Here is a 13,211-nt window from a genome sequence, read left to right on the forward strand (position 1 = left end):
CACTTCCTGTTCAAGTCTCACCTTGTTGTAGGTGTAAGGAGTGGGTGAGGTAGGTATGATTCCAGACTTTTCCTTCTGGTGTCTTCTTTGAGCCTCAAGTACCTGCAGTGCAACAACCAGGTTTGATATGCATTCTATTTAATGTTTATTTTTCTGTTTGTTTTCTACCTGAGGAGCTACATAGTAGGGAGTGAACTGAGGTGTCATCAAGTCCCCCTGATCTATTTTGGCAAAGCCGAAGTCACACAGCTTCACGGGAGCATCCTGAGGAAAATGTGGTAAAACAACAACAACAGTAAAACATGGCACAAACAATATCGTCGTGTAAGAGTAAGTGGAGAAATTCCTCCAATTACCAAAGAGTTATCCTTGAAGAGCAGGTTCTCTGGCTTCAGGTCCCGATGTGCAATATTTAAGGAGTGACAGTGTTCCAAGGCTTGACTGATCTGTAGGAGGAGGGATGTCACACGTTTATGTGTGTGTCTCAACAAATGCTAATGGCCACATGGCGCGCTGATCTAGTGTGACATCAGCTGCGGAATCCAAGCAGGGAGCTGCTAACGAGACTGCGAGACCTGCTGATAGTCATGTGACAAAAAAGGTTTAACACCTGTAAAACGTGCGTAGAGACGACGCTGGTTAGAAATCACGAGACTGATGGAGTGCGCATGTATACTGCCATTGCCTACCTGCTTTGTGACTTCGCTGGCCATTTTTTCAGTAAAGTGCCTGTGCTGACTGATTCTGTGGAACAGTTCGCCGCCTTCCATCATCTCCATGACAATCAGAAGCCGGGCTCTGCCAAATACGACACTTTTCAAAACAAGGCAGCATAAATAACGCGACGCAGATGGGTAGACAAGGTTACCTCGGGCTGGACTCGTGTGGGAACTGGACACTGTTGGCGTACACCTCCAAGATTTGCACAATGTTTGGGTGGTTGGCGCACATCATATGGAGTCGCACCTGCAGACAAAAACAGTCAAGTGTTTAAAATCAGTGAACATAGCAGCATCCAGTCTGTGATGCATTTAAAAACCACCCGCAATATGTGAAAAGCTGTAATATAGAGAGACCATGTAAATAGTTGTATTCCTCCCACAGGCTTTAAAAACATTTCAGCTTACTAACACACACTTGTAAACACACTGTAAATGTAATACTGTACAATATTGTAATCCCTGTGTTGGATATGTTCCAATATAAGAGGCGGGCCTGGTGGAACGAGGGGTGTGATGCCAGCAAGTTGGAGCGAGGTCTGAGTGTGAGTGTCTGGGCGTGAGCTGTGGCCAACACCAGCTTCTGCCTGAATGTGCTCATTGTGGCTAATTGCAGCTTGCCATTCAATAAAAAGCTGCAAAGTTCCTCGGCGACTGTGGCTCTCCTTCCCCACATGCAAGGGCATTACAGATTTCTGTGATATTGCAGGGATTTCCGTGATAGACAAAGTGACAAAAAAAGAAAAAAAACATACGATGTAGCAGCATGATGGACCCACAACACAGCGAGGGAACACTGTACAATCACTACTCTCTTGCTAGATTTGTTGTGGTAGATATTAGTTGAACAGACTTTAGTGGAGCATTACTTTCATATCTGTCCACTAACACCAGCATCTCCCATATTTAAAGTGGTTAGAGGGCTGAAACATGCTACTGTATTTGTCCATCCATTTTTTTACCCTGTATTTATACCCTAATTTTTTTGCTTTCATCTTCCATCAATAAAAGACTGAAGAAAAACGCTCTAATTACTTAATTCAATTGATGGAAAATGGGAGTAAAAACACTGAAATTGGCTAGCGAACATCCCAGGGTGCATCTCGCCTCTCACCCACAGTCAGTTGGGATAGAGTCTAGCTAAACCAAGACTCCCATGAAGACAAATGCTCGACGAAATGAATGGGTGGAAGGGATTAAAAATAAGTTTAGTGTTCATATTTTTTCCCAGAGTACACATTTCGAGAAAATTTTGCAGTTTTATACAAATATTACTGAGACCAAAGTTATCGATTTAATTCATTCACTCAAACCATCTAAGGCAAAGGATGTTTTTGGAATGGACACGAACATGCTCAAAGATCTAGGTTCAACTCTTGCTACTCCTATTGCCTCAATCATTAATCTTTCAATTTCATCTGGTCACTTTCCAAAGGCCTGGAAATCTGCTATTGTTACCCCTGTCTTTAAATCCGGTGACTCAAATTGTCTGAATAACTACCGACCTATAAGCATTCTTCCGGCCATTTCCAAAGTTGCAGAAAAATGGGTGTCAGAGCAGATTGTCCATTATTTAAACAGCAGCTCCCCCTCTCTCCACGCCATGCAGTTTGGTTTCAGATCCAAGCATTCCACTGAAATGGCTACATGCCTCTTCATTGAGAAAATAAAATCTTCTCTCGACAAGGGTGGAGTTGTAGGGGCGGTGTTCTTGGACCTCAGGAAAGCTTTCGATACAGTAAATCACTCTGTTCTTCTTACCAAGCTCTCAAAATTTAACTTCTCTCACAAAGCTGTGAGCTGGATTGAATCATATCTGCATGACCGAACACAATCTGTATCAGTTAACAACTACAGATCAGAGTCTCTTAGGCTAACCTCTGGAGTCCCTCAGGGATCAATATAAGGCCCCCTTTTATTTAGTGTTTATATCAACGATTTGCCCACTGTTTGTTCTGAAGCAGAGTGCTTAATGTATGCAGACGACACGGTTTTCTTTGTTCATGGTCGCTCCAAAGATACTGTTGCTGCTAAACTCACTAATACAATGTCCTGTGTCACAACTTGGTTGCAGGAGTGCTGTCTACAGCTAAACGTTTCTAAAACTGTAGGCATGTATTTCACTAAAACAAATAGAGTATCACCTGACCCCGATATACTTGTTAATGGAGAAAAAATGCAAATTGTCAGCCAATACAAATATCTTGGGTTAATAATAGATTCACAGCTTTCCTTTAAAGCCCATATTGACAAATTGTGTAAAAATATCAAATTAAACCTCGCAAATTTTCGTGCAATTCGAAATGAAATGTCAACTGAAGCCGCAAAAATGTACTTATATTCAATGATTCTTAGTCACTTTAACTATTGCATAACCAGTTGGTCCCAGGCTGGTCAGAATGCAAAAAAAACATTGGAAGTTTTGTACAAACAAGCAATTAAAGTGATGGATAAAAAACCAAGGCACTATCATCACTGTGCAATTTTAAAAAAATACAGTCTTTTAAACTGGGACAGTCTTCACATATTTGCAGATTTAAATTTGATTTATAAAGTACTGCATGATTTGGCTCCAGCTCCTCTGGCTGAGTTCATCAGCCAAAGAAACAGCTCTGAGCGTGTCACTCGAGGCTCTGTCAGAGGTGACTGTCTCATTCCTCTTTTTTTTTGTTATGATCAAATGATTTGTGGTTTTATTCTCTCTTAATAGTAAGTCTTTATGTATCCTGTTTTATATTATATTGTCTTGTAGATGTATTTTACTGCTTTTTTACATCATGGCCAGGGGACTACAGATGAAAACTAGCCTTCTGGCTAATTCTGGCTTTTTTAACCATGTGTATTTCATGTGTTTTATGAAATTGCATTGTCCCCTTTCAAATAAACTGATTAATAATAATAATAATAATAATAATAATAATAAAAAAAAGAGCACATGATTTAACTGAGACGATGTTTTGCTCATATTTTACCCAGCCGTGTCATGAGAGCTTGCATGCTGACTGCATGCCTGAGAAGTAGGAGGCTGCTAATGGCACAAAGGAGCACCTAGACACTGTGTTTAAGAATGTTACATCCTCACAAACAGAAGCAGCACAAGAGTGACACTAAACCTCAAACAAAAAGAATTCAAGTGCAACAAAAAACAGGTAGTGATTGTCTAACCTCATTCCTAGCTTTCGGGCGATCAATGAGGATCTTCAGGGCCAATCGTTCCTGTGTTGACTTCTTCACACAAACTCTTAACAAGGATAAAAGAGAAGGTTAAAGTGACTCTTCTAGGGACGTCTCGATCCAACTTTTTCCACTTCCGATGTGATACCAATATTGCAGCCTTGAGTTTTGGCCAATACCGATATCGGTACGACCCAATTTCTGCAATAATCATACATAATTTACTTATTTGGTAGTATAGAATGTTAGAAAGGGCTTGATCAAGTGATATTACTCTAACAGAGAATATCAATCAGCAACAGCAGTTATGACAAAAACTGACCCATTTATTATTAACCAATAAGTTACATAGTGTGCCCGTCTTGACCTATGATGGGAGTGTGGTGCACGTAATAAGATACACGCAGTAAAAAAAAAAAAAAAAAAAAAAAGAAGTCACGATCAAATATTGTTATTATAACTCGTTTCTCACAGTTCGAAGAATACATGCCAGAGAATATGGTTATATTGCCTGTTTATACAGCATTTGTGTACCAATATTCATTACTTTGAGAAATACAAGTGCCGCGAGTTAGATGCTAATTTTCATTAGTGTTTTTCATTCACTGTGCATTAGCTTTGAGCTAGCGATTTTTGTGAACAAAAAACGAAGAAAGAAACTAAGTCTGTGATCTATTTGAACATTCAATAGGTGTAATTCTTTTGTTATGTGTGTTTAATTGTACAGTGAATGTCAACTGGAAATGACCTGAAGCAAGCAACATCCACTCTAACTCCTTGCTACTATACTAGCACCTTATCAACCTGTTGTTGTGATCACGTGGGCTCTGCAGGCCATCCGGGCGCTGACTGATGGAAGTGCAGAGCGCAGCATGGAATGGACTGCTTGTTTAAGAGTGGTAAAATCAGAGATTTTAGATCCAGTCAAATCCGATACTTGTGTTGTTTGTTTTTTGTTTTTTGCTGACATCGTACCGATTTCTGAACTTAAAGATCGGATCAGGACACCCCAAGTCTGTTTAATACAAAGTCAATGAAAGGCTATATTAATGTTAGGGTTAGCACCGCTGCACACAAAGCAACGGGGCTAAACAGGACCCAATCAGTCCTCTTCCTCTCAGCCACGTAAACTAAATGGTCACCTGATAAGAAAAAACACCACCCAGTGACTTAAAAGATTTCCAATGTAACATTCAGCTTTGGCCAAAGTTCACCAGCTAGAAGGCAACGGTGACTAACAGAGCAGTGCAGATGGGGGCCAGCTGGATAACATTAATGTTCTGTTTGGGCTGGATCAGAAAAGTGCAGCAGCCCTATTAGGTGTAAGGCCTCATGAATCACAGCCAATTTCAGAAACAAAAGTGTTGAAATACGGAGTGACTCAGAGGTGTTCCGACAGAGACAAGTAGAGTCTGAGTCATACAGTTCCTGTTAGTCTCCATAAATCAGACAAATGAGTTGAGCTTCTTGTGTCTTGAGATCATAACAACCCACATTATGCAATCACAGCTTTTCACCAATACAGTAGTGTATATGCTGTTCACCACCATGTTAAATATTTTCCTAATTGGCATGTGCAGGAAATGTTTAACCTTTAAGAATATTAAACAAAAACATTGCATCCCATATTTCATGGGTATTTAGCTAAAATTTAAAGAGGTCCGGTTTGCTCCAACAATTGGTTCGGTTGGGGTTATGATTAAATTGTAATATACTGTATATTGAAGTAGCCTAGACATCTGGAGGGTATTAACACTTAACAGGTCTTCACTGAACACTTTCTTCTCTTTGCTGATTAACCTCATCTAATAGCTCAGCATTGTCAGACACGTCAGTGGACTCTTCTACAGCTAAACCGACACGTAGTGCCTTATGGATGGCTTTTTCAAGCTAGACTAGCACATGCTAACATTGGGCAGAGATTCAAAGGGTGAGTTACCTGGTGGATTGACCATACTTGGTTTTGACACTGCTTATTTTCTATATCATTTCAGACTCACCTGACAGGTCCACTGATGCCAGCGCCTAGCTTTTGTGTCCAGTTAATATTGTATTCCTCAAGAATGGATGCTTCCTGTAATAAGGAAATATATAATGAAAAGTTAGTCACAGAATAGACAATTTTTATCCGTCCGATCTATTCGACATAAACAGATTTTAAGATGACTTTGTGTGTCAGCCAAACCCTGATGGTTGTTGAACAAGTTATCTAGTGGCTTTGTCAACGCAATTCTATTCCACACCACATTCTCTGTGATCATGGCTCAAGCAGACACTCCAGTGTGTGTTCCTGTTCTCAGGAGCAGAGCAGAACCCAGTCAACCCATCATTAAGCACATTCTGACCCAGTTGTGAAAGCCCTTGAGATCACATTTTACTGCTGACTTGGATGCCAGGCTGGTGACACATGGACGGTAGCAGGCCAGGAAGGAATCCCAGAGGCAGGGTTGTACTAAATGTTAGCAAGGAGCATTGTTGGGGTGGATTAAGGCCTAGAACTAAAAGTATACTTTGATGCTTTTACCTTCATAGGATAGGATGCACAAATTTCTCGCCAAAATGTGATTAGCTTATTGATTTACATTTCACTGTCCCTGTGAGGTGGCACCGCTAAAGTCAGAGCTCCAATGTGTTCTGTTCCGAAAACAATTTTTCCAATTGGAATAAAGTTAATTATTCCATGGCAGCATAGTAAAGTAGTTAATAGCGCATCTGCGTCACATACTTGAGTAGGTTTTCTCTGGGTACTCCACTTCCTCCCCCATTCCGATAACATGTTAGGTTTATTGAAAACTCTAACTTGTCCATGCCTGTATTGACCGTAATTATGCCATTTTTAGGTTACAAAATGCACGGAATTAACTAGTTTGTGAAGCGGCGCAAGAATATGTCTGCTTGGGAATACCTTCACTGGATAAATGGTAGGCATACTAGAATTTTACTTGAACGACTGTGTTTGTATTTATTTTAATTATTTTCCCTTTACTGCATTCTTTGAAAAGTGGTTGTTGTTTTTGAATGGTATTAATTTGACCACTGGACATTTTTGTTTTATTTTATTAATTGTTTATTCATTTACTTGTGTGGTCTATATATGTATTTTATAAATAAATGGAGGGGGGGGGGAAATCACATACAAAAATGCCAATAATTACATGTAATTTTAAGGAAAAATACTATGTTGGGATATAAATCGTTATCAGTATTATCACCCTTATTGTTTTTCCTACAAATATTGACTGTAATAAAAGACATTTAGGGGTACAAAGGGCAAACAATGAACTGGTTTCTGTAGAGGCTTAACAATAGGTTCATGTTACCACTTATTATTTCCTTTGAATGCGTCATATTTATGGCCTACAATAAATATTTACTGTAATTAAGATCTTACTACTGCGTTACAGCTGGTTGGTGCTAGATTACGCAGTTCCGATTTACGTAAACATTCAGGTTCCGCAGCAACGTAACTCCATCGTAAACCGAGGACCCCCCCCCCCCCCCCCACACACACACACACACAAGACATATGTAAATTTCCTTTCCCAAAAAGTTACCTTGATGAAGTTATCTGCGCTGTTATCTTCCGACATGACGATCCACTTGGCACGGTTGTCCTCGCAAGATCTCACACAGTTGACAGTGGAAACAAAGACTTTATGCTTGACCTTACAACAAGCCTCGCTCCTGTATCCCTGGTGTGGACCAGGGCTCGTTATATGTCCACTAACGGCAGGACATGGGGACAAAGTAACGCGCTAGCAACACCTTCCAGCTGGTGCGATGCGGCGTCAAGTCAGCCCAACCCGACTCACCACCTCGGGCTCCGGCTCGCTCTTCCTGTCGGCTTGGCTCCACCGTAGTGACCATGTAGAGTGCCAAACACTGGGCGAGGTCACCATAAAAGACGGAGACGGCAAAAATGTAGCGGACGACCCCACCACAGGACAAGGGTGTATTTTTAGTAAGAGCGATGTTACATACAGCTAGCTCGCTTGCTAGCATATAGCCTAATGGCACCCCATTTGGGTGAATGACTACGCTATAATTACATGGAATTTAACCTAAAATACGTCGGTACTACCCCCACCTTAAGCCGAAACGAAAGCTTAAGATAAACATTCCCGACAGAATAAACCCCCGTGCAGCCTCAGCGTGTCGTCGACCTCGAGCTTAGCTAACAAGCTAGCGAGTTGGCCGGCTCAGGTGACAAGTTGAGTTTGCCGCTTGTAGGAAGCCAAAACCACATTAACATCCTTCCACCGGGGCAGCCTATTAACCCCCGGTTGCTGTCCGCCAAAATTAGTGCCTCAAAGGGATGGAACGAGTCCAACAAAAGTACCCCAGGCGACCAACGCAGCTAAATGCTAATCTTGTAACATCTTGCCAGGGATACAGCTCGATCAGCTTAAGGTACACAATAGTAGGTAAACCATATTGCCTGATCAAAATGTTTTAATGGGGGCCTTTTACTAACATATGTAAACTATAACTGTTTTTTTAAAACTTATTTCATATTTATTTAATATGGTGAAAGTAATAAAAACTATTGATAGGTCAAAACATATGGATCATGTCGTTTAAAGTCTCAAACTTGGGAGTAGAGATAGACCGATGTTTTTTTTGTTTTTTGTTTTTTTCAGGGCCGATACCGATACCAACTAGTGGGAGTCAAGGAGGTCGATAACTGATATTTGGAGCCGATATTCATTTGCAGTAAAAGTTTGAAAATATTGGCGTCGAAATTTTCAATTATACAAACTCGAACACTTAAAGACCCAATATTGTGAAAGATTGAAATGAAATATACAGTGGGATTTTTTTGTGTGTGCTAAAACAAGGCCAGATTATGCAAACAGACCTCTAGCACGAGTCGTCCCACCACACTATATCAGTACCCGCGACCCTTGTGAGGTTAAGCGGCTCAGAAAACGGATGGATGGACTGTATCAGTACTAAGTGCCCTTATTCCATGTAGTGGCTATTCTGCACTATTGCAACTCCCTTATTAATAATAAATTGGGCTGTTTCTATCAGTAAAGCGCCCAGTTGGTCATCAAGCTATGCCTACAACCCGAAAAAATACATCTTCCCTTAAGTGTTTAATTTTATTCAGTCGATAATGTGTCTGCCATGCGCCCCCACACGCCATCGCCATACTGGCAAGCTCGCTGCTTTTTTCAACTTGCTAGCCAGTGAGCCTGCGAGCTAGCGTACATAATCAACACTTTCCCAGAAGTGTCGCCATTTTAAAAAAATATATTAAGACAATCAGAGTTAAGCTTTACACGATTAGGATTTTTGGGGCCGATCAGCGAGTTTAGAAAAACGATAACCGATTTCCGATCCGATCACAAGATGGAGGAATTTGTCTATTTAAATGACCTGTTCATTTACTGTATCTACTTGTGTACTTAATTGCTCAAAAAAATAATTTACAATAAATAATGTATCTTTGTTCCTCTATTAATACCAGTGAGGCACAGTGACAGACAGAACAAATGAATGGTCTTCTATTAGATGGCAGGAAGTAAATACAGTAATTAATGTATCCACTTTTGTGACATGTTTGTTTGTTGGTGTGCCGTGAGATTTTTCAATTGTAAAATATGTTCCTTGGCTCCATAAATGTTAGAAATCACTGCGCTAGTCAGATCGTGTATTCTAGTCAGTCAGGTCAAACCAACATTACATGACAGAAAAAATGGGTGCTAACCTACTGTAATTAAATGATTTTTTATTAAATTACTTCACCCACACCGAAACTTTCGAGCATGATTCGACAGAACGGCAACATGTTTACATCCAACCCTTCGTGGTACCACTAGCTTGCTAGGCTACATAACATTTTATTGCCTGCTTGTGAGCCGTATCGAATTAAAACTACGTGAACATACCTCAAGCAAGCCTTAAACAAACGTCCTCTCCTGTCCTGAGCACCGGTGACCACCAACACACGTTTTCCCCCATATTGTCCTTATAATACAAAGTCGACGCGCTCCACTCTTGTTGTTGTCGCCACGGTAACGAGTGTATCCGGTCGCATTTAAGTTGACAAGATAAAGCCCAATGATCGTAAAAAACAGGATCCGATGGTATCGGAATACAAGATTTTATTGCAGTAGTCTGACAGTGCAATCGTGAAAGAGCAAATTTGTCTTGTAATCTTATCCGGGCATTACTTGTTCCCCGTCCGTCTCTGACGTGTTATCTGTCCCACACCGCCGACATGTTTTTTTGTTTTTTTTATAAATAACTTCATTGGCCGTCAGATATTTACAGTACTATGTCAAAAGACACGCGACAAGGCAAAAAATAAACTAGCTTTTGGATTCAAATATACTGTGCACGCAGCGACGCGGAGTAAATGTCTTTTGTGGAGCCGATCAGTGAGGTCATTGATCGGATCGGTGAATTAAATTGACACGGGCGACTGTGATTTAGGACCCAAATGCAGCACACCTGGAAAGATAGAAAATATTTGGATTAACTGGGACAGGTTAAATCAAAGCCAGCATACAGTTTAGCGAAGGGCAGTCGCTTCACACGTGACAGCCGAGAGGGCCAGGCTTTGAAGATCGGCCAAAGTGATGCAATACTTTGTAATCCACAGATAGCAGGTCAGGAAATGCTTATATTTCACTACTGTCTTAATCCATGATTCACATAGAGCAGAATGAGGACCTTGCACTCCTTGCAGAATCCCCAACAGCCACAGGGACAGGAACAGGCAAACCTCAAAAGGCGGAACTGCTTGTGTCTTCGTCAAATATTCTAACTGGTTGCATCATCAACAAGGCCTTAAATAGGAAGTTGTCACTGACTCTGGTTAGTAGGATGTGATTGGCTGGCTAGTAGAACATGATTAGCTGACAGATTGGCTGTCTAGTAGAAGGCGATTGGCTGACATGTGACAGAAGAAATGGTACACTGTCAGAGTAAATAAAGTTTTCCAAAATGTCAGTACAACTAAAGTGTTCATCTTTGACTTATCTTTGTTTTAAGTTAAAAAAAAAAAAGTGCATGGAATTCCCAGGCGGCACGGTGGACGACTGGTTAGCACATCTGCCTCACAGTTCAAATCCCGGCCACGTCTATGTGGAGTTTGTATGTTCTCCCCGTGCCTGGGTGGGTTTTCTACGGGCACCCCGGTTTCCTCCCACATCCCAAAAGCATGCGTGGTGGGTTGATTGAAGACTTTAAATGAATAAATGTGTGTGCGAATGGTTGTTTGTTTCTATGTGCCCTGCGATTGGCTGGCGACCGGTTCAGGGTGTACCCCGCCTCCTGCCCAAAGATAGCTGGGACAGGCTAGCCAGCTGGGATAGGCTAGCCAGCCCATGACCCGAGTTAGGATAAGCGGTTAAGAAAATGGATGGATGGAATTCCCAGGATCAGCAGCATCGCCAATAAAGTTAACTGAAAAATAAATTAATAGTTCCATGAAGTTTACCCAGTTTTAAAGTGATCGCTTCTCGGCCGTCGGATTCAGCATTCATTAGCTGCCATTATGCGTCAAAATACCGAATAGCTGTGCTGATAATTGGCCCAGCCAATAATTGTCTAGTAGGGATTACTTGGAAATAAATTGTCTATTATTTATTTTGTTATGAATGAATAATGTAATCTACTAAAGAAATGGGATGGCAACAGAAAATCAAATATGGCAGCATTTACTTAAATCTTGATGACATTTACAGTGCTGTATTCACATTTTCCTACGATTGTCCATGCAAGGAGAATGTATTCATGACATTTTAACATGGTCAGGCAGTTTATGAAATCATATACGTGTAGTTAGTAGCACTATAGCTAATGTACAATTACAACGTAGTTAATGTCTAATATTTGATTCTACGCATTCAATGGCCCTCATTCACTAATAAATGCGTAAAATACGTTCTTACTCTGTGCACAAGTTGAGCGTAAACGCAAAATCAGTCAGATTCCTGACAAGGGCGTACAGGCCAACTTTCTTTGCAACACTGTGTATATGTTAGTCAATCATTCTAAATGACGAGCTCGAGCCCATGAGCTGCAATCTGCATAAACCGTGCCCGTCTCCAATGAAATGGCGTCCGTCTGACGCATCTCAAAACTTTAACAACTTTCTTCATCTTTATCCTATTTTCAAAACGTTTGTATCATCAGAAAGCTTGTAAAACACAGAAACTGACAACATATACTGTAATATATTCTTGTTAATAATTCTTAATCCTGAAGTAAAATTTGAGGATACAGCTCAAAAAATATACAAAAAACTACTTACGAACCGAGAGTAAAACAATACTGCATACATTGTTAAAATAAATAGTAAGGAATAAATAGCACAACGAAGAGGCATTTGTAGTTGATAAAATTCATGAAATTATTGTTGGAAGCCACAGAAAATATATGAGACATATGCCGGTCGGAGGTACGTCCCAAGCAATCACGCCAGCAGTGGTGTAAGATTCGATAAATTTACATCACATTTGAACATGCATAATAACAATATATTTGTGCATACGCCCGGTCTGAAGAGCTTCTAAATTTGTTTGCAGAGTATGAAAACAAGTACGAACACATTGATGAATTAGACATTTGTGGAATCTGTGCGTATACAAGGTTAGTGAATGAGGCCCAATGAGTATTCAGTATGATCAAAAGCGTAGGAAAAAAAAAGTCTGGACACTGTTTGAACTCACCGCACTGCACCACATTGGTTAAACCCACGTCACATGGTTTACGGACGCCATGTTGTCTCTAATCCCGTTATTGACTTGCATTAGCTTCGGACAGTTTTGGGCCTTTTAAATGCACTTTTGGCGAGTTTTGGCAAAAAGGTTGGCTTTGTGGGTGTCAGCTGTTCCACACATCCCGGACAAACCATACGGATGCAAAAAAGATTACGCCTTTGGGAGGTAAACCCTATATTAACCGAATAATAATTAAACACAATCTAGGATTAAATTTAAGAGATGACAAATTTATTTTGTGTCAAAAATTATGTATATATTTTAAACAGGGGTGCTCGCCAACGCAAGCCCTGTTTAAAAAAAAAAAAAAAATATATATATATATATATATGTATATATATATATATATATATATATATGTTGTTTTCATAATATGAGCCGATTTCTTTTGTAGTTCACTTACTGGCCATGATGATAATCTTAGATTACCATAAAGCACGTATAGTGTGAGGTTTCTGTGGGAAATATCCCTTATATATGGTCAATTTTGGAAATAGTCATTTGCGTCGCATTGCATTGTCTAGTGACGTTGTGTCAAACTGGTAACAATATGGCGCCCTCTCTTGTCACTGTCCAGACTTTC

General features: G+C 40.4%; 1 protein-coding gene across 2 annotated transcripts in view; it reads right to left on the bottom strand.

Moving 5' to 3' along the window:
• mapkapk5 (MAPK activated protein kinase 5) overlaps positions 1 to 8,318 on the bottom strand; it is a 16,161-nt gene extending 7,843 nt beyond the window's left edge. Inside the window, exons 1-8 of one of the 2 annotated variants that reach the window (XM_061671958.1) lie at positions 7,448 to 8,318; positions 5,894 to 5,967; positions 3,885 to 3,960; positions 869 to 966; positions 690 to 798; positions 357 to 446; positions 169 to 264; positions 22 to 102 (exon numbers count right to left, since the gene is read on the bottom strand). In XM_061671958.1, coding sequence (XP_061527942.1) covers positions 22 to 102; positions 169 to 264; positions 357 to 446; positions 690 to 798; positions 869 to 966; positions 3,885 to 3,960; positions 5,894 to 5,967; positions 7,448 to 7,483 — 660 coding nt within the window. In that variant the 5' untranslated portion in view covers positions 7,484 to 8,318. Of the gene's footprint in view, positions 1 to 21; positions 103 to 168; positions 265 to 356; positions 447 to 689; positions 799 to 868; positions 967 to 3,884; positions 3,961 to 5,893; positions 5,968 to 7,447 lie in introns of those variants that run through there. The other variant, XM_061671960.1, reaches the window with a different exon arrangement.
• Between the last annotated feature and the right edge of the window lie 4,893 nt (positions 8,319 to 13,211).

This window comes from Phycodurus eques, chromosome 3 (genome assembly GCF_024500275.1).
Source record: "Phycodurus eques isolate BA_2022a chromosome 3, UOR_Pequ_1.1, whole genome shotgun sequence".
NCBI lineage: Eukaryota > Metazoa > Chordata > Actinopteri > Syngnathiformes > Syngnathidae > Phycodurus > Phycodurus eques.